The sequence below is a fragment of the Branchiostoma floridae genome, chromosome 16, assembly GCF_000003815.2.
Source record: "Branchiostoma floridae strain S238N-H82 chromosome 16, Bfl_VNyyK, whole genome shotgun sequence".
NCBI classification, from domain to species: domain Eukaryota; kingdom Metazoa; phylum Chordata; class Leptocardii; order Amphioxiformes; family Branchiostomatidae; genus Branchiostoma; species Branchiostoma floridae.
In genome coordinates, this window is record NC_049994.1 from 7,107,684 (window position 1) to 7,134,432 (window position 26,749).

At 40.1% G+C, this 26,749-nt stretch overlaps 2 protein-coding genes and 1 long non-coding RNA gene across 5 annotated transcripts in view; 2 read left to right on the forward strand and 1 right to left on the reverse strand.

Annotated features, from left to right (window-relative positions):
• Positions 1-1,048: 1,048 nt before the first annotated feature.
• LOC118403960 (protein rpi-1-like) lies at positions 1,049-6,801 on the reverse strand. Its single transcript, XM_035802858.1, has 11 exons — positions 6,642-6,801; positions 6,364-6,511; positions 6,019-6,052; positions 5,613-5,718; positions 4,801-4,942; positions 3,945-4,183; positions 3,462-3,658; positions 3,026-3,083; positions 2,467-2,538; positions 1,840-1,930; positions 1,049-1,402 (listed from the first exon to the last, which is right to left on the reverse strand). The coding sequence occupies exons 2-11, from the start codon at positions 6,444-6,446 to the stop codon at positions 1,258-1,260; spliced, it is 1,167 nt and encodes a 388-aa protein (XP_035658751.1). The 5' UTR covers positions 6,447-6,511; positions 6,642-6,801; the 3' UTR covers positions 1,049-1,257.
• Positions 6,802-8,289: 1,488 nt separating this feature from the next.
• Positions 8,290-26,749, forward strand: part of LOC118403634 (leucine-rich repeat protein SHOC-2-like) — a 60,980-nt gene continuing 42,520 nt past the window's right edge. The window contains exons 1-9 of one of the 2 annotated variants that reach the window (XM_035802409.1): positions 8,290-8,581; positions 9,008-9,357; positions 16,791-16,859; positions 18,058-18,273; positions 19,271-19,366; positions 20,082-20,202; positions 20,848-20,956; positions 21,434-21,527; positions 21,761-21,865. In XM_035802409.1, coding sequence (XP_035658302.1) covers positions 9,142-9,357; positions 16,791-16,859; positions 18,058-18,273; positions 19,271-19,366; positions 20,082-20,202; positions 20,848-20,956; positions 21,434-21,527; positions 21,761-21,865 — 1,026 coding nt within the window. In that variant the 5' untranslated portion in view covers positions 8,290-8,581; positions 9,008-9,141. The remainder of the gene's footprint in view (positions 8,582-9,007; positions 9,358-16,790; positions 16,860-18,057; positions 18,274-19,270; positions 19,367-20,081; positions 20,203-20,847; positions 20,957-21,433; positions 21,528-21,760; positions 21,866-26,749) is intronic. The other variant, XM_035802410.1, reaches the window with a different exon arrangement.
• Positions 21,916-26,631, forward strand: LOC118403638. 2 transcript variants are annotated; one of them, XR_004829665.1, is made up of 3 exons: positions 21,916-23,471; positions 23,822-23,908; positions 25,394-26,631. It is a non-coding gene; the product is annotated as an uncharacterized LOC118403638 (long non-coding RNA). The 2 variants fall into 2 exon arrangements; XR_004829664.1 differs by lacking the exons at positions 21,916-23,471; positions 25,394-26,631 and adding an exon at positions 25,201-25,342 and having other exon boundaries at positions 23,480-23,908.

The following is a 26,749-nucleotide window of genomic DNA, read 5'->3' on the forward strand; positions in this document are numbered from 1 at the left end:
AGGCTGTACTATTTGTCCCCGGAATTTCAGCACCATTTAAAACTACATTTTGTATACCTATATTTAACAACTGACAAGAATGTTTAAAGATATTGGCATCATGAATTTTTCACTTTGTGAAATAACATGAACAATTTCAATTGTATAAGTGAAAAAAAAGTTTTGAAATAAAACTAAAAATATGCCAGACTATTGGAAATCACTTTGACAATCCTCTGCTACGTTTAGAAAAACAACCTTGTCAGCAAACAAAACAGAAATGCAATTATTGCCTTCCAAAAACATTTTATTCTCAACAAACATCCCATACATTTACGACAAATACAGTATCTACATCTTTATACAAACATCCACAAATTTTACAGGGACTGTCTTAGGCTCAATACAAAACATCCTCTTTTTTCTCAAACTTTCTACAACTGTTTTTGAAATTCCACTATACACATGTTTGGAATGTGAAAAGTGAGGCAAATTAAATATAATGTGTAATGGAAAATGTACAAACAGATATTTCTTGGATTGTAGTAAAACAATTAGACTACATCAAAGGCACATGAAAGTTGGGTTCAGTATATTTTTGCATAGAACAAAGAAGGCATAAGGTCTTAAATAGTAGAAACTCTCTTGAGGAAACTAGCTGTCTTTCAATGATATCATACGATATACATTTGCACATGAACATGTGACTTTATCAGCAATACTTTGACATTAGGTAAATAGAATTTCTTCAAAGCATATTTCTTTTTAACTTTATTATAATAATATAAGCCTTTATTATAATACCAAGCTGTTATCAATTTGGAGACCATATGGAGACCATAACACATACTGACCCCAATTCTTTGTTGTACATCCATGTATCTTCAAACATGTATTAGACAAAATAATGACTTCTGTGTCTTCGTACAATTTCAAAGTTTTAACTGCAAGATGGGATGTAATTTTCAAGAGTTTGAAATTTTTTTATCAAATTTTTAACAATGAAATACAAACATGTACACCCAGGACTTTCCTAAGCTTACATCAACTCTCATAATTCCAAAATAACACCTCCATGTGAGAAACAAATACACAAATGTTAGGTTATTAGAAAAATTAAATGGTACCAATGTAGCATCACTAATCCTAAGGTATATACACTTCAGACATTTAGGCATTCAAGACAATCTTGAGAAGGCCTCTATAAGTTTATAATGGCAATTTTTGATGAGGCAGTATAATGGCATCTGGTGGAATTATGAGAATTGAATAATTACACTAATTGGTGAGGAAAGTCGGAGGATATTTGCTGCTTGATGCTGTTGCCTGGTCGTCTGCTTTCTTTTCTGAACCAGTTGTCTCTTTGCTCTTCTTCTCTGCATCTTCTTCTTTATCATCTTCATCTCCGGAAGATGATGTGGTACTAAATGGGAAGATGACCATCATGATCACATCTAAGACTCAAATTTTACTTGATATCATCTGCAGATTTCCTAACAAGCAAAGAACATTTTCTTAATTCTGGAGGACCCTTTTTTGACATCTGTGTGAAACTGAAAAAAGTCTTATCACAAATATACAATACACTTTGTCTGTGTGGTTACAATTGTTGACTCAGATCTTGGAGGTATCTTGGACAAAGCATAGGGAACTTAAAAGTTCCCTATGCTTTGTCCATAATGATAAATCGAAGATCCCTAATGTTGGAGGAGAGTTTAAAAAGAGAAGGAGTTCTTCAAGGTGTGAGTGGCTCAGATAGATCTGTCTACAAATGCAGCATGTATTTCACAATACAAAAAATAAGGTGGTCTCCAGTTATGCAATACAAAACAAACATTTGATGTTAGGTGACTACAATACCTTTCATCGTCGTCGTCATCATCATCATCATCATCATCATCATCATCTGTGGACCCTTCACTGCTGCTGCTCTCTTCTTCAGCTTCAGCCTCTGAAATGGCATTCCAAGGACGAATGTTGTTACAAGACTACTGGGGGCCAGTACATTGGTACCAGACTTAATACAAAACTGGTTTTCCTTCTTGGACAGGTGAACTGGATAATGGAACAATTTGAAAATGAACACAGCAGGCATTCACATGTTTGGGGGCTTACCAGTTCAAGAAAATAACAAGAGAGTTCAGTTTATAGTTGTTTCTATACCTGTCCAGGTTAAATTTTTTACTGACTGAGTCAGTTAGCATTGTTTAAAGGAAGACATATAGGATTTTAAAATGCCAGTGGGAGTCAGATATTTCACCAAACAGAAGTCATAATGATTGAAACATTTGGAAAAAATATAATGTATTGTCAGCCTCTTGCAGAAGGCAAAGCAAACCAAACCAAAAGAATTGCTTGAAAAAGTTGATAAGATTTGTTTAAATTTGATATTAATGATTAATATCAAATTTAAACAGATCTTATCAACTTTTTCAAGCAATTCTTATATCAATTATAAATCATATATAGAGGTTAAAGCCGTCTCACCTTGTTGTAGTCTTTCTTCTATCAAAGGCTTGAACTGTAGAGCTTCCGGGTTTTCTGGTTCATAGATTAGAACTGAGAAAAAAAGATACAAAAGTATATGCTGAAGATTTTTACACTTCAGTCTTGTACACATAACATCAACTCTCATAATTCCACTGGATGCCTTCTCAAGATTGTCTTGAACACCTGAATATCTGAAGTGTACCTCAGCATTACTGATGCTGCATTGGTACAATGTACATTGGTACATCTCTTTAAATCACTTTGAATTCATGTAATTTTTCTCATGTGACTGTATAATGGCATCCGGTGGAATTATGAGAGTTGATGTTACTGGTCTGTACATTCATGCCTGACTGAATGTCTTCAACATTTTAGCAAAGCCAAATCAGATAAACAATTCTCCAAATCTACTATAATAATATCAAAACATCATAGCAGGCTGCCTAAGTTAGAACACAAACAACTACAAACAAACAAACACACCAACTAGTTAGTAATACAATGCCTCCGTTTTCATGGAGGTAATGATATGAGTAGTAAAAATAAAATGACTTACTCATCTGGCATAACTTCTGTGCTGTTTCATACTCTTCCTTCATGACTGACTCTAAGAACTAGAGAACAAGAAGATGAAAAAATCAATCATGCTCTATATAAATATATGACAATAAAAGTTTCTGTTTTCAGCATCTTAGATATCGACAACATGAGATATTGACAACATGAGATATCAAAACCTGAAGTTAAGTTGCAGCAATATAGAAGGTCACTAGAAAAAAAAAGTTCCTGTTTAGGGTATTTCCTGAAGTTTAGCTGATGTACCTTAGAAAGACGCTAGGGGCCTATTATTGCACTTGATCTTCATTATTTTACCCTTACCCATATACTTCATGTCGTGGAGATACACTTACTACTTTTCAAATTGTTCACAAACACAAAAACAAACAAAAAAGTCAGAAATATATCCTATGAGTAAGACAAAGCTAGCAAACCTCTCCTAGTAGTTCAAATGGTGCCTTGATTTCATCATCACTGTCGTCTTCATCTTCTTCCTCCTCCTCCTCCTCATCATCATCATCACTGTCATCACTTCCCTCCTCTTCCTGCTCCCCTGGTCCAGCTGGAGGAAGTTGAGGTGCTGCATTACCTGGAGCATTCTGGGAAGGGTCTCCATCAGGCTGTATTGGGACTGATGAAAGAATGATTGAAGAGTTTAAACTTCTGTACATTACAAAGTTAGCCTGGGTACCATCCAGAAAGTACTTAGCGCTGGCATTTAATACAATTACACTTAATACAAAATATAGAGTCGCTTCTCCCTCTGAGATTTTAGCCTTGACCATCTTAACGTCTGGAATCGTTCAAATTTTAGATGAAGGCGGTGATTGCTCTTTAAACTTGAACGAATTAAGGAATGGGTTCATGAAAGCGCTCATTCCAACAGCCAACTCCAGAGTATGATTCTTGATAATTACCTTCTCTGTGAGACTTTCCTTGAGAAGTGTCTTTACACTCTCTCCTTCTCCCTTCTTCCAGCTCCAACCTCTCCAGCCTCTGCCTCATTTCTTCCTCTTCTCCATCTAGCTCATCCCTCCTTCTGTCCATCCTGTCTGTAACACCGGTGGCAGCTGGTTCAGAACTGGGAGTCTCCTGTGTTCTGTTGGGTAGTTTTGTGGTAGACTCTCTCTTAGGGCTGGGGAGCCGGGTCCCATTACTGACAGGAGGAAAAACAAAAGATTTAAAATCAAGGTTCTAGCCAGGGTTTTATTTCAGTAAAATGGTAATGGCTAGGGCTGGCAAACAGTACAGAAAATTCAGGTACAGGTATTACAGTCTTAGACCTATCATGGTCCACCTCACTATAGATAATTCTGTTTGATGGAGCATCCCACTTCTATATACTGGCATTTTAAAATCCTATCTTCATGTAAACAACACTAACTGCCTCCGTTTCAATGAAAATGCAGGATGTTTCTGAAGGGGAAAAAAGAAACTTGTTAGAAAAGAAGTAAAAATGCACTGTTTGCAAGATGAAAGCGTTGTATAATCATACAATGTATATAATAAGATATACATGTATGTCTAAAAAGGAAAAAAGAAGAAAAAAGAAGAAAAATTCAGAGGTGGGACATGAACCCTTGTTCTTCTGCATTATGGACGATTGCTCTGCCTAACATCATCAGCTGTGCTGAGTTTTGATTGGTTGACAATGGAAGAAAAAAAAACGCAGGCTAGTAGGCCAGCAAAAATAGAATGTTATCCTTGGAAACAAAAAAAATGTAATTGCAAGCTTTGTCACAAGTATGTAGACAGTCACTAGACAGTACTCACATTTCTGGATTCTTCCTGGCCACCTTAAGAGACACCTGTTTGTTAGGTGTGTATGGCCTCCTCCCTCCACTACCTGGTCTGGTATCACCTGCGTCAGGTGTGTAGGGTCTGGCCTCACCTGGACTGTCCAGTACCTCAAGTGCTGGAAGAACAAAGAAAAATTATGTCATCAACTTGATCAAGAATACCGGTAACCTTCAAAATTCGCCTTAAAGTTAAACTTTAGACACTAGCTTAACTTATAATTATAAGAGTGCTATACCAAAGGATGGTTATACATGTACTACTAGCAATATGCATTATACAATCATGTGTAAGGAATACCAGTTTGTTTCAACTCAAGCCTGGGGACCTCTAGATACAAGTGAAACAAAAGAGACAAGTATGGTCTTGTGGTTATAGGATTTGGCAATCTCTCTTGCCGATAACAACCCACTGCCTGTATATCCTCAAAAAGGCTATGGCACTACCTGTACTTTTAGTACCTTCTCACTCCATGTATATTGCATAGTACCCAAGAGTATCACTACTAGTACTTATTCGTATAATAAGTAGAGGTATTTCTCACATATCATCAAAAATCAATGCTGCTACACACTTGAAAATGATGCAACATTTCAGTCGTGTGCTGACCAGATTCAGGGTGCTCTCACAGTCACAGAAGACAAGTGGGTGCTTTGACCACGTTGCTTAATACTTGTGTATATGGGGGGGAAAATCGAGACCGACCAAAAGCGGTCACTATCCATCGGCCGATGGTCGCTGGATGTGGTTGCTCATACAAGTTTCAGTGTACTGATAAAACAATTCACCTGATCGCCTGCCTGATGACCCAGCACTGTTAGTTCTCCTCCCCTCCTCCTCCTTAGCAGGGTTCAGGACCTCCAAACTGCTTCTTCTCATCTCCAGACTAAAACTCTGCAGAGGCACAAAAGATGTTTTTTAGCTGGGGTTGTTAACTCAGAATCTGAAGTTGCTGGGTTCACATCCCCAGTCTACCCGAACATTGTTTATTTAGAAAAGGCATTTTACAGCTTTTTTCTCACTTGACTCAGGTGAAGATGTGTAATTTGCTGTGGTTTTAGGGGCATCCTATTGGATCCACACTATTGAAAAGGAGTAACTTGGTCCTTCCTGGTGTGAGTGAACAGATCAAAGCATACAACTTGTTTTTTACAAGGGCTTTTCAATGGTCAGTAAATAAAATGTGGAGCTTACCTTTGTAATAGATCTCCTTCCTGAAGATGGAGGTCTGGATATGATATTGCAAAAGAGTCAATATGTTATTGAAATACAGAGAATCATTGTAAAAAAACGATATGACTAATCCAGCGCACTCCAGGCAACATTAGGATCAATCTTTTTTTTTATGTAGCAAAGACTGTCATTCTCGGATAAACTGCCAATCCCTTATTAAAAAAAATCATGATTCTAATGCTCCAATTTTTACAATCATTGACACTCTATAACTCAGCTACCACAACGTACACATATGAAGAACATGGTTATGGGTAAACAAATTATAAGAATGAAAACATGGCTTGTAAAAAAAATGTGTTTTACCTTGCTGTGTCTGGCGACACTGAGCTGCCGGGATCCAGAACCGTCATGGTCCCGGGTGTCCGGGCTCGGACTCCCGATGCCATGTCTCCGTTAGAATATCCACAAGTAGTTGTGTTTTCTTCCTAGTCACTTCTTACAGTTTTAACACCTGTTCAAGTGGGGAGGGGGGCAGGTTTAGAACTTGGCTTCGGAGCACACGAAAGATTTCAGCGTCGAAATAAACCTACAACAACGCTCTGTCCTCACAGCGGAAAACATTTAGTCGTGATAATACTCACTTTTATGAGAAACAGTGAAAAATCGCTGGTTATTCAAGACACCAGTAGAAACAGGACGCCGAAAATCACCATAGAAACCTGCATGAAATTTGAAGTTTCTTGTTTGGTCATGTGACCGGCTAGAGATAGCTAGCGACGCATTCGTGTTACCGATTCGCATGGATCTGTTTCATGACAGTACAGAAGCGACATCTAGCGGAATGTTTGTAAAGTGCACGTTCTGTAATATTGGCGGAGATGAAGCGACTCCTCTATATGGCATCCTATATGCACTCTACTTCTAAGTTCTAACAGCTAATAAAAAGCTAATAGATTAAGAATTTCTGAACCTAGTAACTGAGAAAATGAAGTTTGATGAAAAGCCAAAACTTTCTTGAATTGTGTGATCATTCTTTGATAGCGCATAACTTTTGTTGTAAATAACTTGTGTGCATGGAATATAAAATTATATTTTAGAGGTGTTGTGGCATATTATCACTGCACTTAAGAGTTCAACCTACGAGACACCATATCTACAATAATAATAATAATGCATAATGTGAATTTCAACTATTCTAACTGCAGTGCGACTGCATTCTACGGCATTCCAACTTTATTCCAAACATTTTGATCTCATTGGATGGAGAACCGGCCGGCCACAAGAGTGAACACAAATATCTGGAATGCAGTGAAAATTTCTGGAATGTACTACCCAGGAATACTCAGGAATATACATGAATTTTCATTCAGACGGCATTCCGGCTCATTCCGCCTTTTCCACGGTGAAGAGGTAACGCAAGGTTACCAGTTTACGTGCAGTACCACACTGAGTTTACGGTCACTTATGGGCGGGTGCAGACTTCGAGGTGATTGTTAAAAAAAGAAGAATTCTCTTGAGCAGGAAAGAAGACCGTCTAACAATATGTGTCTTGTCTATCATATAAGTATGCACCCAGCAAAGCAATGGACTATACTAAACGTCTGAAAAGTCCGACAACAATTTTCATTGACGAGTGAGATCGCATGCATAACATTGTAACTATTATCAGGTGCATTTGGAATTCTCGAGCGAATGTTTGCAAAATCTTAATTCTGGCTGGTTCTGCCTGATTCCTGCTGCTAATTCGGTTTCAGTGTGAATGCCCTATAAGGAGGTCCTTGATAAGTCTTACAGATTAATTTCCCCTTAAAGAAATGTCTAGACAATATTAGAATAACCTGCATTCATGGACGTAAAGCAGCCACAATCTCTCGATGGCTGGGGTTAATGACCCCCTCCCGGCTGCTAGGAGCGCGATTTTAGTCAGGCTAGGAAGTAAAGTATACATGTAACGTTACATATCCCATACTACAACTTCTGTGTTAGTTAGATAAGCGTTAAGTATGCCATACTTTATACCCCGTACAATGGTTGTGCAATAAAGCTATCTATGTTACAAGAATAATGATAACACGCCATTTTTGTCTAATGCATTGAAGAAAACGTAAATATCAATTCAGGTGCATATAGATTATCTTATTCTGCATTTTCCGTCTATTTGTACGTATTGTTGCCATTGTATCGTTATTTTTACAGTAGAATTCGTGGATAACTGCCATTTGTGTATTTATTACAAAATCCGCACGACGACGCTACTACACAACTCCCACTTTGCACTGCGCTGGAAAGCATGTTTTTCAATGCGCATCATCTTCTGCGCAGGTTTGGGAGGTCGCTCTTCCCCTGCACAGCTGTGTACATTTCCTTAAAGACGTCCGATTCCTCCTCCCTCCGGCCTTGGACGACGTCTTCGACAAGCGGGGACGCATGAAGAAGAGTTTCTGCTCGCGTTGCATCAAGTTTGGTTGATCTGCGACCTTGCATTGTGGAGAACGAGCTCGTTTTGTGCGGGAGGGAAGCCCCGATCGAGCGTAGGAGCCCACCATGATCTGTCTATTTCACTGTTGATTTCATCAACAAGGCACGAGAAGCACACCTCTTTCTTCTTTTTCTTTCGTTTCCTGTCTTAAATCTCTCTTCCTCGTCGCTGCCATCCTCTTACAGGTTGCTGGCATTCTTTAGATTGTTCTTAAATCGTAGCCACTTCCTTTTCTACTCTGTCACTCTCTTTTGGCGAGGATTTGAGCCTCAAGCTAGCTCATCCATCGGGTATAAACTCTGACTAATTAAATCTACCCGTGGCGTTTTTTTAGTGGTGGCTGGGACTCGAACACGGGACCACACATACACGCCCGTATACACACACAGATACACACACACACCAACGTTTGTTTATACGTCCACCTTGCCATTATACCACGCGTTATTTGGCTAAGTGCCCCCATTGTTCAAACAATTGTTTTTCTAACATATTGTCCTCACTTTCTAACTCACCTGATTGGTGTAGAGGTGCGAAGGGCGACCCTCCAACTAAGGACTGATGCAATAACAACATACATGGACCGTACGCAACCTTCAACGCTCGCCACAACGATATAAAGTTGTGAAACTGTAATAATTGAAACATTCGCGGAATCGGACATGAGTACCAAGAGCGATACCTCGCCAGGTGCGGAAGGAAACGACCCCCCGCCGACCCCGACAGTGAAAGAAAAGAAGACTTCGGTCCCCGCGTTCGATATAGGAAAGAAAACGTCCATCGGAGGCATGGATCCGGCAAAGAAACAAGTGACGGTCGCTGTCGACGGGAATAAGCCAAAGAAAACTGTGTCGAAGAAAAAGTCGGTCCCAGGAATGGTGAGCATGTTTTTGTTTATTTGTTTTGTTTAAACAGATAAACCACTTTTAGACATAATGTTCAGTTTAACACACCATTTTTGTACAGTGGGTAGTACTCTAGCTGCGCAAGCCCGAAGAGTAAGATTTGATCAACTCAAAGACCCCTCTCCTACTGTTTCAATAAGTGTGATTGGTTCTTTACTTAACGAACTTGAAATATGGCTACCCTCAAGTCAAATGTGGGATCTGGTAGTTGTACAGCTAATCTCCCATCCAAAACATAACCCTTTCCAGTAGTGGGCTACTAGTAGTCAATTAAAAAAACTATACATTAGCCAGGACGTCACATTTTTAAACAACTACAGAGTCTTCAATGAATTGTATTGATAACAATAGATGACAATGAGTATCAGGTCAATCAGCATTGTAATTATAATTAGCATTGTCTGGTATAATAGGTAAACGGCCTTTAGTTGTAACATGCCAGTTTTGTACATTAAGAACAAGCAGCAAATTACATTACTAGTAGACAGGATGGTGAGGTTTGATCCACTGACACTGGAATGGACCGCTACTCTTTGTAAGTGTGGTGGGTTCTTTAACATGCTTGAGGTTTGGCTCTACTCAAACACTGGACCTGTGGGTTTATGTCCCATTCGAAGAACTTGGGAAAGTCACTTTGCACCTATTTTCTCACTAGACTTGAAAGGCAACTTACATGTAGCTTTGGTTCAGTCCTACGTCATGTTTCCAGACCAGGGCCTGGAGTGTTCACGGCGGTTTTGAGTTTGCAGTTTACTGTATGTTTGCGGTGGGTATGATTTGACGTTGAAGCGACCACAGCACACATAAACTACCACAAGCATTTCTGCGTTTACAGTAATCGGTGAGGGGCAGCAGTCAAAATCGGCATATGAAAATGAAATACAACCACAATATAGCAGGACCTTACATAGAATCTCAGAGCTATGCATGTAACTGTATGGCAACCTTGCCACAGTACGTGTTTTTAACCAAGCACACCAGGTCAATACTTTTTTTTGTACTTAAAAGTATGTTGGGTTCTTTTACGCATAAGGGTTTTGATGCTTGAGGCTTGGGCCTGAAGTTCCCTCATACTAGTCAGGGTTCTAGCCAGGATTTCAATTTAGCGTAGTGGGAATGGTATGGTAGCGAAGCGACCAATCAGGAGATTGGTGTGGAAGGGGGGTCTTGGCCCCTCCGCGGTGAGATGTTGACAATGTAGAGTTAAAAGTTAAGTAATTTGAAGGATTTTTTGGTCAGTTTTGAATGGCATATCATCATATTTCATTGTTCAGACATTGATTAGACTTTATTGAACAAGCAAATGATAGCAAAGCACCACTACACTAGTGAAAAATTAGCGTAGTGGCCCATATTTTAGCGTAGTGGTCACAAATTTTAGCGTAGGGGCCCAATACGCCAAAATGCACTAGCTAGAACCCTGCTAGTGATAATCCTACAGGCTTAACATCAATATCCAAAATCAGCGGTGGGGGGGGGGGGCATGGGGTGGCGGTTCGCGTAGGATTGAAGTCCGGCCAACAGATGATCCACAGAAATAGCCAGATGGCCAAGCAGCGGGGTTTCGTTATCAGTTGCACCGCGGGACATATAATCATAAATTAGCATATACTATTGGACGAATTGGTTTATAACCATTGTAAAACTACATTGTGACTACTAAAAGAAATGAAATTTTCAAAAGTACTTTTTTTCTGTCATGTTGCAACATGTGATTCTAGACCCCAAGACAAACCTAAACATCTGTAGCGCAGCAAAATTGCAAGGTCTGTGTATTTTTTTAGTTATGCACTAGTGTATAGTCGACTCATGCAACATTACCAAAATGGCAATATTACTATTAGCGGACATGAGATAGAGAATTTAATTCCTGGCGTTCCTGTAGCTAGATGTTTTGCCCGTTGAAAAGGTACAACATTTACATGACTTCTTTTTCTATGCCCTGGCATATAAAATGGGCACCTGACTTTCCAACAGTAAATGGGGAGGTAAAAGGTAAAAAGAGAGGGTTTGGCTCCACCTTCCAATACCAGATACAGTGGATAACAACCCACTACTCTAAAAAATACTATGGAACTTACCTTTTAAATCAAATTCAAGCAAGTATTTCATATGGAAGAAAGCTACACTTTCCAATAACTAAATTCTTCAGTCATTTTTACGGCTTTTGATTTTTTTATGCAGTCGTAAATTCAGGTCAAAACTTTAAAACTTGTGTGAAGCATTCCACATAAGTGTGCCGCTCAAAAGTAGGTCAACCAAAATTCCCCACTTCAGACCAATATCCTTGATGATATGAAATTCTTTCCAAGCCGGACATACCAAGAATTCGTAAAAAAATTTAAAATGGCATAATCTTCTAGATGCCAGGTATGATTTTAGTACAACATATATAGGTCCTTGGGGCTAGGCTATCCCATAAATCTTCAAATTTTTTGCGATGGCTTAAATGTTACCTCTCTACTGCGAATTTGTGACACTGCAAATACTGTCTTAGTTTTGTATTGTAGAATTGTTTATTGTAGAATTGTTTCAATTTTCGCAAACTAAAAACACAGCAAAAACTACTTTCTCCCTTTTGCGACAAATTACACTGTAAGTCGGCGCAAAAATAGATAGATTTACAGTTACTGTAGTGTTCTTCTGAGAATATGCCCCCCCCCCCCAAAAAAAGTACCTAGAAAATGTAACATGTATGCTTTACAGTAAGGCCATGTTGATTTGATTATATGGATGACATCCTTAGGGAATCCCAAAACAGATGCGAGCATGCGAATAAAAATTGTAACGAAATTTGCCTTCCAAATCTAAGTCGTCAGGAAGGTTGAACAAATGACTGAGCACACAGTATGGTATACGGAACGATGGATTATTCTTTTTTTTGTTCTTTCACTTTTTCTTTGACTTTGGTAGCGCCAAAAGGTGTAAACCCCTGCCAATATAATTTACGACTTTAGAATTCATTTTCCACATTTATTTTTGCACTTTTTGGCATTTGACTTGCTCAATTTTCTAGCTGCTTTGCACGATTTACACTTTACGGTATTTCTAATTTAAAAAACTTTTGGTTTGGAAACGGATAAAAATTTATGTTATCTATAAAATTGAAGCAACATAGCCTAAGGTACAGATATAATAAGTCTGGGCTTACTACTTAATATACAAAAAAGGCAGAAATTCTCAGAAACATGTGTGTATATTCATAAGCATGCTGTTGCATATGGTGGGTGAGAGACAGTAAAGCCATGAAAAGTCCTTTGCAAATATGGTTTTGTGTCTTATGAAATTATCATGTCCAACTTCATATATGTATAAACAGTATATAGAAATGACATAATCATTTGCCAATAAGGCTTCTAGCAGGGTTCTCCCCAGAATTTTTTAGTATAGTGGAGGGGCTGACAATAATAACCCGAACCAACGCGCTGCACTTTCATGAAAATGGGTTTGCATGACAGAGGGTGTCAAATACTACAAGTTCAAGTATATTGTAGTGATTCCATTGTGTTAAGTGGCAAAACGACTATTGTTTTGATCATAGCCCATTCAAGTTTTTGCAGACAATGCCCACTGGAAAAGTGATGCCACTTGGCACAAAAATCTGTGGATTTTCATTAATTTTAGCCAAACTAACCAAGAAAATAGGGAAGAAACACACTAAATTTCAAAAGTAGCATAGTGGAGCTGGGCTAGGAGTATAGTGGAGGGCCTCCATTATTCCATCCTCTGCTTCTAGTAATTGATAAATCTTAGAATTATTGTGTATTTTATGTTACTATGATAGTTCAATTTTTTTAACATATCAATAAACACTCTGTAATGGTAGTTTCTTTTTTTCCCAATCCTTTTTATTTTTGTTCAAAATTTGATCATTTGAACATTTTGATTTCAAATTATTTAGTATTGCCACAAGACAACATAAATTTATACATTTAATGTCTTTGTCATTCCAGAAATCAATTTGATTTTTATTTAAAAAGAGCTAGAAACGGAATGATCAGGTCTTCAAAGGGATTAAGAATTTAAGAATAGTATGATTATACATAATTTTTTATATTATATTTATAAATTGTGTATACATGTTTTTATGCATACAATACAATTGATACCAATACATTTTAATGGCTTTTCCAGTAGAGGTGCATACTGGTATGTAGAAAATACAGGTACAGTCAAACCTGTCTATAGCGGCCACTCAAGGGACTGGAGAAATGTGGCTACTATAGACAGGTGGCCACTGTAGAGAAAATGTTGATCAATTGACCATGAGCAAGCTACACATGATTTCAGTTCCCACTAATCTTTCTCACCAAGTAACATTGTCTCGATCTGTAAATTCACCAACAAAGACTTGCTCTTTATTGCTCAAGGCATGCATACCTTCTGCTACTGCCAAAATGATCCTGTCAGGAACTCCAAATCCTCGCAAACTACAATTTCAAACTCGGTGCAGGGTGACATAAGGCTGCAGTATGGTTGCAACAGGCAGTGTTTCTGTATCAACGGGACCGGAAGTCGTATGGCCTTGGCCGCGTTGGACAGGTGGCCGCTAAGCCTATTTCTTAATCATTACGAATCCAAGGGACCGACAAGAAGTGGCCACTATGGCCAGGTGGCCGGTATGCAAATTAGGTGGCCGCCAATACAGGTTTGACTGTACAGGTACGGCCTTCGGGTCCAGAGCATCAGGTCTAGATCTGGACCTGAACCTGAACCTGATGTTAAAATTTGTGTCCTATACTCTGGGTGGTAGTGGCCGCAATAGACATGCCGTCATCTTTGAAATGTGTCTATGTTGAGGGACTGAAAATTTCGGGGTGGACTGAAAGTGGTCACCTTGAAACCAAGTTTGACTGCGGAAATTCGGTAGATATTGCTAAAAAAACTCTACTCTATTTCACCCTGTATTTTTATTCAACAGGTAAGTGCCAACATGTGTAAACCTCTGCCAATATAATCTAGTCATTTTCTAACTGGTCCAAAATCTGGTTTACTGATTTTTCTTTATCAGATCAGTTGTTTTTTTTACCAATCCAACAAGAAAAAAAAGTTTTACCAGTACAACTATTTCCCAACCGTTAAAAAAAGGATTATGTGTAGAAACAACTGTCTCTGTCAGACTTGTTTAATTGTTTAAAAAGGTAAGCAACAATGCCCAAAAGCTGACAGAAAAAAATAAAAAAAACAGACAGTTTCAGAATTAGTAGTTACTAGTTAGGCCTTTTTAATTTGATTATATAGATGAGATCCTCTGGGAACCAGAAAACCCTCTCTCTCTCTCTCTCTGACCGGTTTAGCGTCCGTTCTTCCCTGTAGCAGGGGTTGGTGCAAGCATTTGAATTAAATTGAAGAAATAGTTTGGGCAAAAAAAGAAACTTCATTATGAAATCTAAAACAGGTAATAAGATGTCAGGAAGTGGAATTAGTCAATTTCTTAACCTTCCTGACCACTTAGATTTCATTAAGAAGGTATTTTTTTTTTCTTTCACCTAATTTTTCTTCAATTCCGGTCATGATCGTCAGTTTTTGAGTTTCCAGAGGATGTCATATCTATAATCATAAATAAACATGGCCCAAGGGTTACACAAGAGTCTATGGGAACCTCTGCAGATGTGGACATATACATGTAACTGTAAATAGTGTCCTACAAAGATAATTGTGACTCCAAGGCTAGTATGTATGTCTACAGTGACAAGCATGCCTCTACGGCCAAAGTAACCTAATTCGTAGGTTTTCAGATAGGGCCATGTTGATTTGATTATATGGATGACATCAGGGTTGAACAAGTTTTCTAAAATCCACTTGTCCTATCGGGCAAGCACATAAAAAATGTACTTGCCCGAACCAATTTTTCACTTGCCCAAAATTCAAATGTCACTGTTACTAGTATATGTATTTTCACTTCCAGCAATGGAATTCTCTGTAGACAATTGCTAAATATGTCATGACTGTAAAAAGTAACAAGTATATCAAAATTGCACTAAAATCAATGGAAAAATCTTACTTGCCCAATATTGGACAAGTGGGGTAGGACATGCACTTGCCCGAACAGCACTTTCACTTGCCCTGGACAATAGGGCTAGTGGACTTGTTTATCCCTGGACATTCCTCTGGGAACTAGCAAGTGTGAAAAAAAAAGTTTGGCACAGATGTTATAATCAACTTCATCACAATCATATTGTTATTCTTACACTGGTAATTGTAATCATGTTGTTGGAGGCATTGATATTAATGGTGGTATTCATTTTTCCAAAAATATATACACTGACTGAACCAAAAGTGTACTATAAAAATAGACACATACATGGCATAAACATTGTGAATGTACGTCACTAGACAATATTTCTTATTGCCTCCACCAAGAAGGCATTGTTGAACAAGTCTGTTTACCCTATTGTCCTGGACAACCCCAGGCAAATCAAAGTGCTGATTGGACAAGTATATCTTAAATATAATTTATTTGTCTATAAAGAAAAAGAAGAAGAATAGACGTCATAGACAGTTGCACTGTCGGCTGAGCTACATTGTACTTGTACCAGCAATGTTTTGATTGGCTGACGACGGAAGAAACAAAAAGAACACAGACCAGTATAGGCTAGTAAAAATAATGTTTTCCTTCAGAAACGTAATGAACTAGAAAGGCAACATTTTCGCAAAAATGCAGAATGTTTTCCCTCAAGCCTTGTGTAAAACAAAATATAACGATAGTTCACCTTTATCCATAGGGTAACCTTCGTCCGTTCTTTTTAAGAACAAAGTAATTATGGAAATCAAGTCGACAGATGGTGGTTTCAAACTGCAATATTTTGAAAATAGTACATTTTGAAACTACCGTCCATCGACTTGATATCCCTAGATACCCTGTATAGTAACACAACGGATATAGGTTACCCCGTGGATAATGGTGAACTAACGTTACAACTGTCCATTAGACTCGCCCCGAAGTAGTGTGTGCGAGTGAAATGGGGGTATCTGAGTAGCCTGACGTGATAGCCAGTCCAGGTAGCCAGGCCTGGTTCACAGCCCAGCCTTTTCCGTAGACCTTTTCAACTGGGAGGAAGAAAAAAAACACACCAGGAAAAACAAAAACAATATGTCTCCTCCTTTGGGAAAACATAAGAACACTAAACCACCTGGCAAGGGAGCTCTATATACTGTAAATGCAGAAATGTTCGCGGTGGAGTAATGTTCGCGGTTTTCGTGGTGACCACTTTACCGCGAACTTAAAACCACCACGAACATTTTTCTATTATGGTATTAGACTTCAGTCTGTGGTGTTACTGCGAACTTAAAACCACCACGAAAAGTCCTTTTTCCCGCTACCGCGAAATTAAATCCCCGCAAATTTGAATGCATTTACAGTATGTCTTGTATTTATTTTCTCTTTTGTTGATTTTTTTCTGCAGGATGTGACCAAAGAATTCAATCGCTGTAGAGAAGAAGGAGCCACCAGATTAGACCTTAGCAAGAAAGTTGTAAGTAAAATTACTTCCTTATATGATTATTATTTATGTCATACCATGGCCACGATTACGTTTGATACGGATGTTCCGGACCAGGTGATAAATATAGAATACACCGTGCTGTATGGCGAAGACTTGTGCTGGAGGCTACCATAGTCCCCGACCCTCCTGATGAGGATGGGACTAGGTGAGGTGAGACTCATACCCACCTGAGAAAACACATGTTTCGATGCGGAATGTACCAGAAGTTGAGAAAATGTTGTCTTGTGTCCTGGAACAAAAGATTGTAACAACAGCAATTCTAACGTCTGAATCGGGTATTCGTATTTTCAACCGTGCCGTATTCGGCCCGTTTGAAATAGTTTGATTTACTCAGAGGAAGCCTGTGTGATACAACTTAGAACCTGTGTGATACGGAAAGTTATCACACGGTCCGGAACTAGCCTGGGTACCATCCTATCTCTAGGATCTAGGATGGTACTCAGGCTAGTCCGGAACACCTGTATCGAACGTTTTCGCGTCACAGGTATGACATAAATTTTAGGAAATAAAATAAATGACATGAATATCCTACCCGCGGTCGGGCTGGTACCTCGGGTGATACGGAATTCACGTTGTTCACAAAAACGAATTTGATAGCCTGCGATTTTCTCTTTTGTTTCATTTTTGTGTTTCACATCTCATTTTCCATCGCTGCAGGTTGACGCCATCTTGACTATCCTGCTTAACTTTGTCCCTTTGGCCAGTTGGATAAGATATCTAATGATCAACAACAGGGTTGTAGCCAGCCTGAAATCATTTTCCGTCCCCTTGATTTTGAATCCTATCGAGCGCCCAAGGCACGACTTTCCTAGGGGGGTCCTGGAGCATGCTCTGCCAGGAAATTTTGAAATCTAGACCCTCTGAAATGCTATTTCCTGCATTTTGAGGTGTAGATTTTGCTGATAGACTAAGCTGTTCAATGGCATCTGTTTTGGTGAAAGATTACACAAGGGAGACAGTTTTTTTTATATCTTAACATATTGATTTTTGTCCGTCAGGGGACGGAATGGGCAAATTTTTTTTCTGTCCCCAGCTGCACAATTCCGTCAAAGGACGGAAGGACGGGTGCTGGCTACAACCCTGATCAACAATATTCAGCTCTTCTTCAAAACATTGGATGTTTGCTTATTTTTTTTTTTTAAGTTTCTGTATTTCCCTTTCTCCACAGATATCAGTACTACCGCCTTCCGTGAAGGAACTAACCCAGCTAGTAGAATTCTACCTGTACGGGAACCGGTTACAAAGTCTACCGCCGGAGATCGGACATCTAGTCAACCTACAGACCCTCGCTCTGAGCGAGAACTCCCTCACAACCCTTCCAGACCAGCTAGTAAACCTGAAGAAGTTGAAGGTGCTAGACCTCAGACATAACAAGTTGAAAGAGGTGAGTGAAAATGGATTCTCCTGTTCCTCTCGATTACATGAAACTCTTACTGTACGTGTACGTTTTCCTAATATATAGGTTAATTCTTGAAATTAGGGTTCTACCCATGGCCAGCATCTGTCCTTGCAGGAATTTTGCAGCTGGGGACAGCCCAAAATTTGCCAATTCTGTCCTCTGTGATGGACAAAATCGGCAATAAGATATTAATTGAACCAAACTGAGTCTGCCCACAACATCTGCCCCTAAAAATAAAGGAAACAGCATTTCAGGGGGGTCTAGATTTCAAAATTTCTTGGGGGAGCATGTCCCTGGACCCCTTTGAATTGTTGCGCCTTCAACAGGATTTCCTTTAAAAATCCGGGGACGAAAAATTTTAGGCACATTGATATTGTTATTGAGTGGGCCAGCTACTCTCTCTTGGAGACGGGCGGAATTGCGAGGATCGCAAGGGTGCATCTGCCATTCGGCGCTAACTCAGACGACCTCAATGCGACAGCAATAAGAATTATTGCTGCAAGGTTTGGCCAAATGACTTTAGGGAAGGCCTAGGACCCCTACTCTTTCTGATAAGTGGTGGTTTCTTTGACATGCTACAGGTGTGGCTCTCCTCAACCATGGTAACTCCATTTTTAACGTCCTATCTGAGGGACATAACTGAATATAACTAAATGTATAACTAAACCTAGGTACTCATTTTCACCTCAGTGAAGTGAGGAAAGTTGTGCAAGGTGCCTTTCCCCAGGGCACAAGATTGGTAACACATCAACAGATTTGAATGTAGAATCTCTGGATTTGCGGGTTACGTTTAGGTAAAGCTTGTGGGTAACTTACTTTGACTTCTACTTTGCAGCCCGATTGTCAAATAAAAGAATAATACATTTTCGAGCCACAAAGCAAAAAGAATTACATAGTTTTTTTTTTACAGAATTGGACCAGCCTTGAATATATGCAGTCATGTGACTTCATCTAATCTAAAAAATTTTTTTTTTTCCATCAGATCCCAGATGTGGTATACAGGCTGACTTCGCTGCAGACCCTTTTCCTAAGGTTCAATAGGATCACAGTTGTCGGGGACGACCTGCAAAGATTAACGGTAAGGAAATATGACGGTCTGTTTGTTTTGCTTTTTGAGTGAACCACTTTATTTTACAAGTGGAGGTTCATGGAGACATAGCAACAATATCAGTATGTTTGGGAAAGTTTAGACATCCAGGTTAACAATATTCAAAGATAAGATACAGAGATTATTTCCAGACATTTCGAGTGACATCCATCACTCTTCATCAGCAAGGCTAGAATGAATGACTTGCTCTGCCAGTTCAGTCAAGTAGTGCTGAAGAAGATAGATGGATGTCACTCGAAATGTCTCCAAATAATCACTGAATCCCATCTAATTACAGATATTGATTTGTCTTTTAGAAATATACAGTTAAGTTAGCCACATAGCCTTTTTTGATGCTGTCCGAGCAGTGGGTTATCCATTGTGTTTAACACACAATATTGTAAAACAGAGTCTATCCCTCTCCTTCCACCACCTTTTACCTCCCCAACTGAAGTTTATCACCTGGCTGGAATGAGGAATGTTGCATGATCTAAGTGCAACATCTGTCCAGAAATGCCAGGAATGAAACTCAAGACCTCTTGATCTGGCCTTTGCTAGCCTAGCCACTTAGTTGGCCATTCAATGTTAGATTGTTAGAACTTACATGTAAATATATAGAGATTTGATTGACAATTTTTCCAGCTTTTTGTGTTAGATCTATTACATTGTACTTGCTAACTGGCGTCTTACCTGCTCCTTTCCCCAGAAATTGACCATGCTTAGCTTGAGAGAGAACAAAATCCGAGAGCTTCCCGGGGGGATCGGCCAGCTGGTCAACCTGATCAACCTGGACGTCTCGCACAATCACCTGGAGCACCTGCCTGCAGGTGCACCTGTTTGTTTGTTTGTTTATTTGTTTTTGTTTGTTTTCTTTAATAAGGAGAAACAAAGTTCACTTTTCGATTGAAAACTCATCTGTGTTGGTAGAATACATAGCTACGGATTTGAGCTTTGTTCCAACACAATAGATGAACTCGCCTTAAATTTTTGGTTGACCTCGCCGACCTTTGTCAGATGTCAGATACGCTACGCTGACATTCCGACACTCATAAGTGAGTTGACGTCAGAAGCAAATGGTAGCGAATTTCACTTTTCTTTTCCAAAAATAAACAAATTGTATTGTTCGTTTCAAATGAAAGCAGAAACACATTTGCTTTTTTACTTAGTTTTAGCCTGGGTACCATCTGGGTAGTAGTTTGCTCTTGTGATCGCTTACACTACCCAGTTGGGACCAATCAGTGCCCTTGGACAAGAATTGAATATTCCAGGCATTATAGATGTCAAAAGTTCCCAGACGGAATAGCAGAAAAGTGACTGTATATGGTGTATAATAAGTATTCAAATGAGCCACTAACAGAGAAGTTACTATAGGGTGTATAATAAACGTTTGAGCAAGCTACTATCCTAAATAATTTTGCTGTCCCCACAAAAATTAAGGAATGTCTTCCTTTTTTGCTCTCATTTGAATACAGAAATTGGGAACTGTGTACAGATGTCATCACTAGACCTCCAACACAACGAGCTTCTGGATCTACCAGAGACCATAGGCAACCTCAAGTTACTCAGTAGACTAGGACTAAGGTAAGGAATGAAAATCGAAAAGTGATAACTGAATAGTTTTGTTTAAGATCTTTCCATGACTTGTACTAGTGACATCAAAGCTAGTTTTCTTACATAACATTCATATAGGGTACTTCAGTCTACATATATGAACTGTGGCATTTTCCTGCAGTTTTGCTATCTGGTGCTAGATGGCCTTCATGAGTAGTGTTCCAGTCTGCAGCGCCACCTGTTGGTGTGGTTGTGAACTGCAGATGAAATACAACCTGTCATAACTAAATACATAAAAATAGGAAAATCTTGTAAGTTTTGAGTACATTGAAGAGGTAAGTCATCATGTGTGTGTGTCTGTGTGTGTGTGTGTGTGTGTGTGTGTGTGTGTGTGTGTGTGTGTTCGTGTACATAAACCCACTCACACACACCTACATAAATGCATCTGGGTAATGTTGTTTGCAGGTGTTCATAATGTCTCATGATGTTCTTTTGTTTTTTTTCCAGGTACAACCGGTTGGCCTCAGTACCCAAGTCCTTGAGCAACTGTACAGAGATGGAAGAGTTTAATGCAGAGGGAAACAACCTGTCATCGCTACCGGTAAAACGTCTTTTCTCTTCAACAAAAGCTTTTCCAATAATATTGAACATACACTTCCCCTATTGCAATGTAGACAGATTCTGCCAGGCGGCACTGTTGTATGGATCATATTCATGACTTTCTTTGAATTGCATGTAGCTTCATATGTACCTATTTCTATTAGGTCAATGTTGAATCTTGTAAAGTTGAATTGTCTTGTTGTTGTTGACGAATGTTTTTGTTGTTGTTAACAGGAGGGGTTGTTGTCCAGCCTTGTCAACATGTCCAGTCTGACCCTCGCTAGGAACAACTTCAGCTCATATCCCATTGGTGGACCAGCCCAGTTTGCCACTGTCTATGTGAGTCCAGCACTACTTATTTTATTATACCTCACTGACTCGACCTTGTTCAGGGAGAGTACCATATGCAGTATTCCTGGGAATCGCTAGATGGTGCACACATACAAAGAAAAGAAAAGAAAAGCATGATGGGACCTCACGTGATGACGCCCCTTCCCAATCATCATTTCCTTTGTGCTTCGCGCAAGGTGCACGCATCGAGTTTGCTCCGGTACGATCCGGTAGTGACTCAGTTTTTCGTTGTTGGCTACGAGAAGAACCACTTTCGGCGCACCATGCCGCCGATAGGGTAAGCCCCTATCGGCCGGCTACTATCGTCGCAGCAGGCCGTAAGACCGGGAAGGGTGAAAAGCCCCTATCGGCGGGCTACTATCGGTACTGGCGGTCGAGCTTAGCGCTCAAGGCTTGCCAGGCGCTGGGAAGGACCAAAAGGCCCTTTCGGCGCAACATGCACGGGAAGAATTGGCCAAGCATGCCGTAGAACCTGGAGGTTATCGGCGAGGCTACGTATACAGACGGCCGTCATACCTTGTGCCTTACACGGAGCTGGCATTATCGGCGCACCAGGCCGAAAAACCTGGAGGATAGCGCAGCCACAGACGGCCGCTATGGCCATGGTGCCCGAGGTTGAGGCACTGGCCCTTTCGGTGCAGCAGGCACGGAGAATTGAGGTAATACCCCACGTTCTTTGCGCCAGGTGACGCTAAAGATTCGAGAACGGTGGAAGACTGTTCTCGTGGCTCCATCCATATTCAGAAGGAGCGGCAGCCGCCGTGCCACGTGGGCCGATCGGGGTAATCGACATCTCAATGGAACTGTAAGTAGATTACGGGCTCCGGTCGCTCCGTTATGGTTGCTCGGATAAGCTTCCATGTTGAACACGCTGTTAGGCATGTTGCCGTTGCATTCTACGCTCGTCTAGGAGGAGCGTCCAGCAGTTTTCCCCATAATTTAAAGTCGCTTTATGAGCGGTTGACTTAGGAAAGACGTCAATCGGCACAGAAAGGGGCCTCCCCTTCTTCTTCTGCTGACTATGATACGTCGCAGTTGTCTGACAAGAGAAGCTCCAGGTGAATAAAATATTGGGAGCTTATGTTAAAGCTTGTCCCTGAGGGAAGCTTTTTTATGGCAATAAAGTTATCAATTACTTAGCCATACTAGAAATGTGTGTCCGTAATTAGCATTATCACGGAGAATGCTCCACAAAGACAATTGACGAAATTGAATTCGTCTGGGACGTTGTGTGACTAGTCACGCGCGTAGTTATTACACATGTATGTTCAACGTCTGGCTCTTTGTTGTTACTTTAGACAACAAGATTTAACATGATTCATGTTGACGAGTCTAACATGTTTTTGGTAGTCTTGATAGAATATTGTTCTTTACGAGGAACACGTGTCCTTTCTAATAAACCATTGTTATGCAAACAATGCAAACATTGCGAATGTTGTCGGCAAATGGTCGACGGTATTCCTCCGAACTCCGCTCACCCAGGATTGACCGTCCCGGGTGTGGTTGCGGAGCATTCTTATGATTCTACTTCTTCCTGGTAATTATGTTCCAGAAGATGGGAAGAAGGAGCTCTGTGTGCTTCACGGAACTTCAGGTAACATTATTGTGTTTACCTACTTACTACGGTAAAAACGATTGTTTACCTTTTTGCTGTTCGGTACGGCCTTATCACAAGAGCCGACAATGGAGTTTTGTTGTGTTCATTATAGTGCAAACAGACAATATAGTCTGAACATGGCGGACACTTGTCAGTTATACACTGTTTAGCCTTGCGTCCACATCGCTCGGCTTGAAAGTATCCTCATCATTCTTAGCAAAATTGTTGGTGTTTGACACCGGAACGTTGTCTTCTTCCTGTTGTTTTAGGATGAAGAAAATATTAACCACGTTCTTTAACTGGTTGATGAACTATTATATGCCGACCATCTGAGCATTTGTATACAGTTGCTCGTCTTGGCTCGCCACGTGCTCGTCCTGGACTGGCGGGGATTCCCAGTCACCAGAGCAGGGGCTATTGAGGTAGCCAATCAGGTAAACTTATCCTTGATCCAATCAAGGACACTACCGTTCGAATATTGTAGACGTTCAACACCTCGTATGCAGGTGTGAAACCTGTTATTCTTGCCAGTAGACTTACGGTCCTAGTTACCGAATCCACAAGCACTTAGTCGGATGTTTATAAATACTGATGGCTAATGTTGTATCAGAAGTGCGATTCTTGTTTAAATCGCTAGAGGACCCCATTAAAGGGTCAAAAGGTCATTGGTAACTTTTTGGCCGCCATTATTTACGTTCCAGGCTCAGCTATATAGACCTGTTTTTACACGTTATACGTTATCGGGAACATCACATTGGTTGAATCCGACTGAAGTCCATTATCAGCGTAACGTTCGGTGGTGTCATGGGTTTTAAAAGCAACCCGCCTTTTATCTTGTCGGCATGAACGCCCCCCGATGTTCCATTCATAATTTTCGGGAAATCGGTGGCGCTGTTTTTGAGGAGGGGCCTCGAGCACGCAATTCAGCCGCCTTACATTAACTTAGCTACCTTTCTGGCTGCTAATTTTACACCAGTAGTTACTTGGTTACGTGTACAGCGGTAATCTGAAGTCAAGGGGCAAAACGCCTTGGCTACATGTACCATCATGAACGGTGAACTTCAAGTTTCGGAACACTTGTTCTGAATTGGCGCCGCTGCCCGAGCTTGATACGTCTCCACAACTATCGCTAATATGGTTGAGTTGTGTGGAGAAATTGTGCAGACAATTTTGCTTACAATTACATTATGTTTTGTACATGTTTTGTGGCTTATTATTAGCGTTAAGCTACTGCTGGCGCTTCTATGGACGGAAAAAGTCCGTCGCCCTTCTTCTTCACATGGTGTTGAAGTAGCGCAATATGTGTTCCTTTTAAGTTCACAGGTAACTTACAACAGAGTTGTAGAACATGTTACACATAACCATGATCAAAACTGATCATGACAGACATTGCAGAGAAGATCAATTTAATTATCTTGTGCAGTCTTTGCACACAGACTAACGTGTGGTGTGATCAATATGATGAGATATGTGATCAATATGATGAGACATGTGATGTGATCAATATGATGAGACATGTGATGTGATCAATATGATGAGACGTGATGTGATCAATATGATGAGGCATATGATGTGATCAATATGATGAGACATATGATGTGATCAATATGACGAGATATGTGAGGTGATCAATATGATGAGCCATATGATGGGATTAATACGATGAAACTTGTGATGTTTTTCGTATTATGTCAACCCTTAATACACCAGATGATTATTATTATAGTCTTGCTGGTGTCTGCAACATGACGAAGGCCCACAATGTACCTTGTCCTTCAGTGCTACTCTTGATGTCAGTTGATATTGACATATTGCAAGTACTTCTTGCTATTAATGTTTCTTAGTGAAATATACAAGTTCACACGTTAAGGGTGGAACTGTACTCATGTGTGAGTGTAAAAAGTTCACTGTGGAATTAGGTGTTGGGGAACAATGCAAGTTACCAGACACCTTTCTGAACGTCACTATCCCGAGCTTCCGGTAGGTGATTGGTGACAAGTGAGCCATGCAATTTAGGCTCACAAGGCTGGCTTCTGGCAGCCTGCAATCCACTTGACTGGAAACATTAAAATGTGGTGTTGAGTTACCAAAATTGGTACTCACTTCGATTGTATTTGTAAAGATTGCCTTTACCACAGATGAGGCTCCTACTTGTTACAAGTTCAGTATGTTTGTTACACACGTTATGGGGATTCCGGAGGAATCTAACACAGTTGACTTCATGTTTTGCATGAACCACACCAATTCAAATGTATTATTGGTATGTTGGTACTCTTTGGTTTATTTAGAGCCACAGTTAGCTTGAATTTCAGCTATTGTTTCCTGTGGTCGATAGATGGCTTGGGCGCTCTTATATTAGCCCAGTCGTTCAACACATGCATGCTATACATTGCCTTACCTTACATACATTGTACCCGTTACAATTGTTGTGCAATAAACATTGATTTGTTTTATTGTTATAGGCTGTTCTTTCACGAGGATCAGCCACTTAATCTAATGGGTTTCTCCCCTCTATGAAGGGAAACAAGAGGTTTGTGTTTTTCTCCTCAAAGGTCACTTGAGGATGTCTCCTTCCCCTTGGGAAAGGGGGGGGGGGGGGGTAAGTTGACGGGACTGGACAATGTGTACCAAGTCCTAAGGATTAATGCTTTTTCAGTGTTTGTTCATCAGGCACTCAGTGTTATCTAACAGTTATACTGGTAGGACATTAGGTCACGAGAACTGACCTTCTTAGACTATAACTGATACTTCAGTTGATACCTGTGCTGTCCAGATACAGCTTTGGAGTCTGCATATGGTACTCTCCCTGAACAAGGTCGAGTCAGTGAGGTATAATTGGGGGTTATGCTAAGATGTACTTACCATCTACAGTATAATCTGAATTATACCTCATACGAGACCTTGTTCAGGTATATCTTCCCACCCTCAGTAACTTATGTTCAGCTGCAGGGATTTAGTGAACATTGCCCACCCATGGACAGCACAGACTTATTTATCTACTCTCGCACTCAGTCAATGATGATTGGGAAGGGGCGTCATCACGTGAGGTCCCATCATGCTTTTCTTTTCTTTTCTTTGTATGTGTGCACCATCTAGCGATTCCCAGGAATACTGCATATGGTACTCTCCCTGAACAAGGTCTCGTATGAGGTATAATTCAGATTATACTGTAGATGGTAAGTACATCTTAGCATAACCCCCAATTATCTTACACACAATATCAATATCTTTTACTTGTAGACAAAAAGAAAAGATAGATAACTGTATTCTGGAAA